Below are 2,189 nucleotides of genomic sequence, written 5' to 3'. Positions count from 1 at the left end.
CCACCCCACCCCACCCCACCCCACCCCTGACCTTCTCCCCCACGATGTCCTCAGGAGCACAAGGTCCTCCTGACGGGGACGCCGCTGCAGAACACGGTGGAGGAGCTCTTCAGCCTCCTCCACTTCCTGGAGCCCTCCCAGTTCCCCTCCGAGGCCGAGTTCCTCAAGGACTTTGGAGACCTGAAGACCGAGGAGCAGGTGAGGAGGAGGAGGAGAAGACCTTCCTCCACCCCCCTCCCAACCTCATGGTTGGGCTGAGGGAGGTCATCTCCTCGTCCATCCCACCGCCAGGTCCAGAAGCTCCAAGCCATCCTCAAACCCATGATGTTGAGGAGGTTGAAGGAGGACGTGGAGAAGAACTTGGCCCCCAAGCAGGAGACCATCATCGAGGTGGAGCTGACCAACATCCAGAAGAAGTACTACAGGGCCATCTTGGAGAAGAACTTCTCCTTCCTGTCCAAGGGGGCCGGTCACACCAACATGCCCAACCTCCTCAACACCATGATGGAGCTCCGCAAGTGTTGCAACCATCCCTACCTCATCAACGGTGAGGGACCTCCCGGGGCGGCCACCACAGGGGGGGGACAACCCCCAGAGGGGTCACCCCAACCCCGTCTCGGCTTCTCCTGGGCGTCGGGTTGTCTCCAGGAGCATCTCGGGGGGCTTCGTGGAGATGGGGTCAACCACCGTTGGGTCTCAACATCATGGTGGGAGATGTTCCCCAGGTCATCTGGAGGGGTTTTGGTGCTCCTCAAGCCTTGGGTTGGGTGGGATGGCTCTTGGAGAAGGTCCTTGGTGACCTAGAACTTTCTTGGAGATGGGGTCAAGCATCCGTTGGGTCTCAAGGTCTTGGTGGAGAAGGTTCTCCAGGTCATCTACAGGGGTTTTGGTGCTCCTCAAGCATTGGGTTGGGTGGGATGGCTCCTGGAGAAGGTCCTTGGTGACCTAGAACCCTCTTGGAGATGGGTTCAACCATCCGTTGGGTCTCAAGATCATGGTGGGGGAGGTTCTCTAGATGATCTCAAGGGGTTCTGGTGCTCCTCAAGCCTCGTTGTGGGTGGGATGGCTCCTGGAGCAGGTCCTTGGTGACCAAGAACTGTCTTGAAGGTGGGGTCAACCATCTGTTGGGTCTCAAGGTCATGGTGGAGAACGTTCTCCAGGTCATCTACAGGGGTTTTGGTGCTCCTCAAGCCTCGTTGTGGGTGGGATGGCTCCTGGAGCAGGTCCTTGGTGACCAAGAACTGTCTTGAAGGTGGGGTCAACCATCTGTTGGGTCTCAAGGTCATGGTGGAGAACGTTCTCCAGGTCATCTACAGGGGTTTTGGTGCTCCTCAAGCCTCGTTGTGGGTGGGATGGCTCCTGGAGCAGGTCCTTGGTGACCAAGAACTGTCTTGAAGGTGGGGTCAACCATCTGTTGGGTCTCAAGGTCATGGTGGAGAACGTTCTCCAGGTCATCTACAGGGGTTTTGGTGCTCCTCAAGCCTCGTTGTGGGTGGGATGGCTCCTGGAGCAGGTCCTTGGTGACCAAGAACTGTCTTGAAGGTGGGGTCAACCATCTGTTGGGTCTCAAGGTCATGGTGGAGAACGTTCTCCAGGTCATCTACAGGGGTTTTGGTGCTCCTCAAGCCTCGTTGTGGGTGGGATGGCTCCTGGAGAAGGTCCTTGGTGACCAAGAACTGTCTTGAAGTTGGGGTCAACCATCTGTTGGGCTTCAAGGTCATGGTGGAGAAGGTTTTCCAGGTCATCTGGAGGGGTTTTGGTGCTCCTCAACCCTCGTTGTGGGTGGGATGGCTCCTGGAGAAGGTCCTTGGTGACCTAGAACCTTCTTGGAGATGGGTTCAGCCATCTGTTGGGTCTCAAGGTCATGGTGGGACATGTTCTCCAGGTCATCTCAAGGGGTTTTGGTGCTCCTCAACCCTCAGGTTGGGTGGGATGGCTCCTGGAGAAGGCCCCTGACCCCCTCCATGGTCCATCCCAGGAGCCGAGGAGAAGATCCTGGCCGAGTTCCGGGAGTCCTGCCACCACCACGTGCCCCCAGACTTCCACCTGCAGGCCATGGTCCGCTCGGCCGGCAAGCTGGTCCTCATCGACAAGCTCCTGCCCAAGCTGAAGGCCGGTGGCCACAAGGTCCTCATCTTCTCCCAGATGGTGCGCTGCCTGGACATCCTGGAGGACTACCTCATCCAGAC

General features: G+C 58.2%; 1 protein-coding gene across 1 annotated transcript; it reads left to right on the top strand.

Moving 5' to 3' along the window:
- Positions 1-54: 54 nt before the first annotated feature.
- LOC103769525 (chromodomain-helicase-DNA-binding protein 8-like) lies at positions 55-2,148 on the top strand (the record flags this gene model as incomplete). Its single annotated transcript, XM_008936734.1, has 3 exons — positions 55-198; positions 292-547; positions 1,979-2,148. Coding segments are annotated over 3 exons (570 nt in total), but the record flags the coding sequence as incomplete, so codon positions are not given.
- Positions 2,149-2,189: the final 41 nt, after the last annotated feature.

This window comes from Merops nubicus, unplaced genomic scaffold (assembly GCF_000691845.1).
Source record: "Merops nubicus isolate BGI_N331 unplaced genomic scaffold, ASM69184v1 scaffold37133, whole genome shotgun sequence".
NCBI lineage: Eukaryota > Metazoa > Chordata > Aves > Coraciiformes > Meropidae > Merops > Merops nubicus.
Note: the sequence above shows the minus strand (reverse complement) of the source record. Positions and strands in the feature narration are given on the sequence as shown.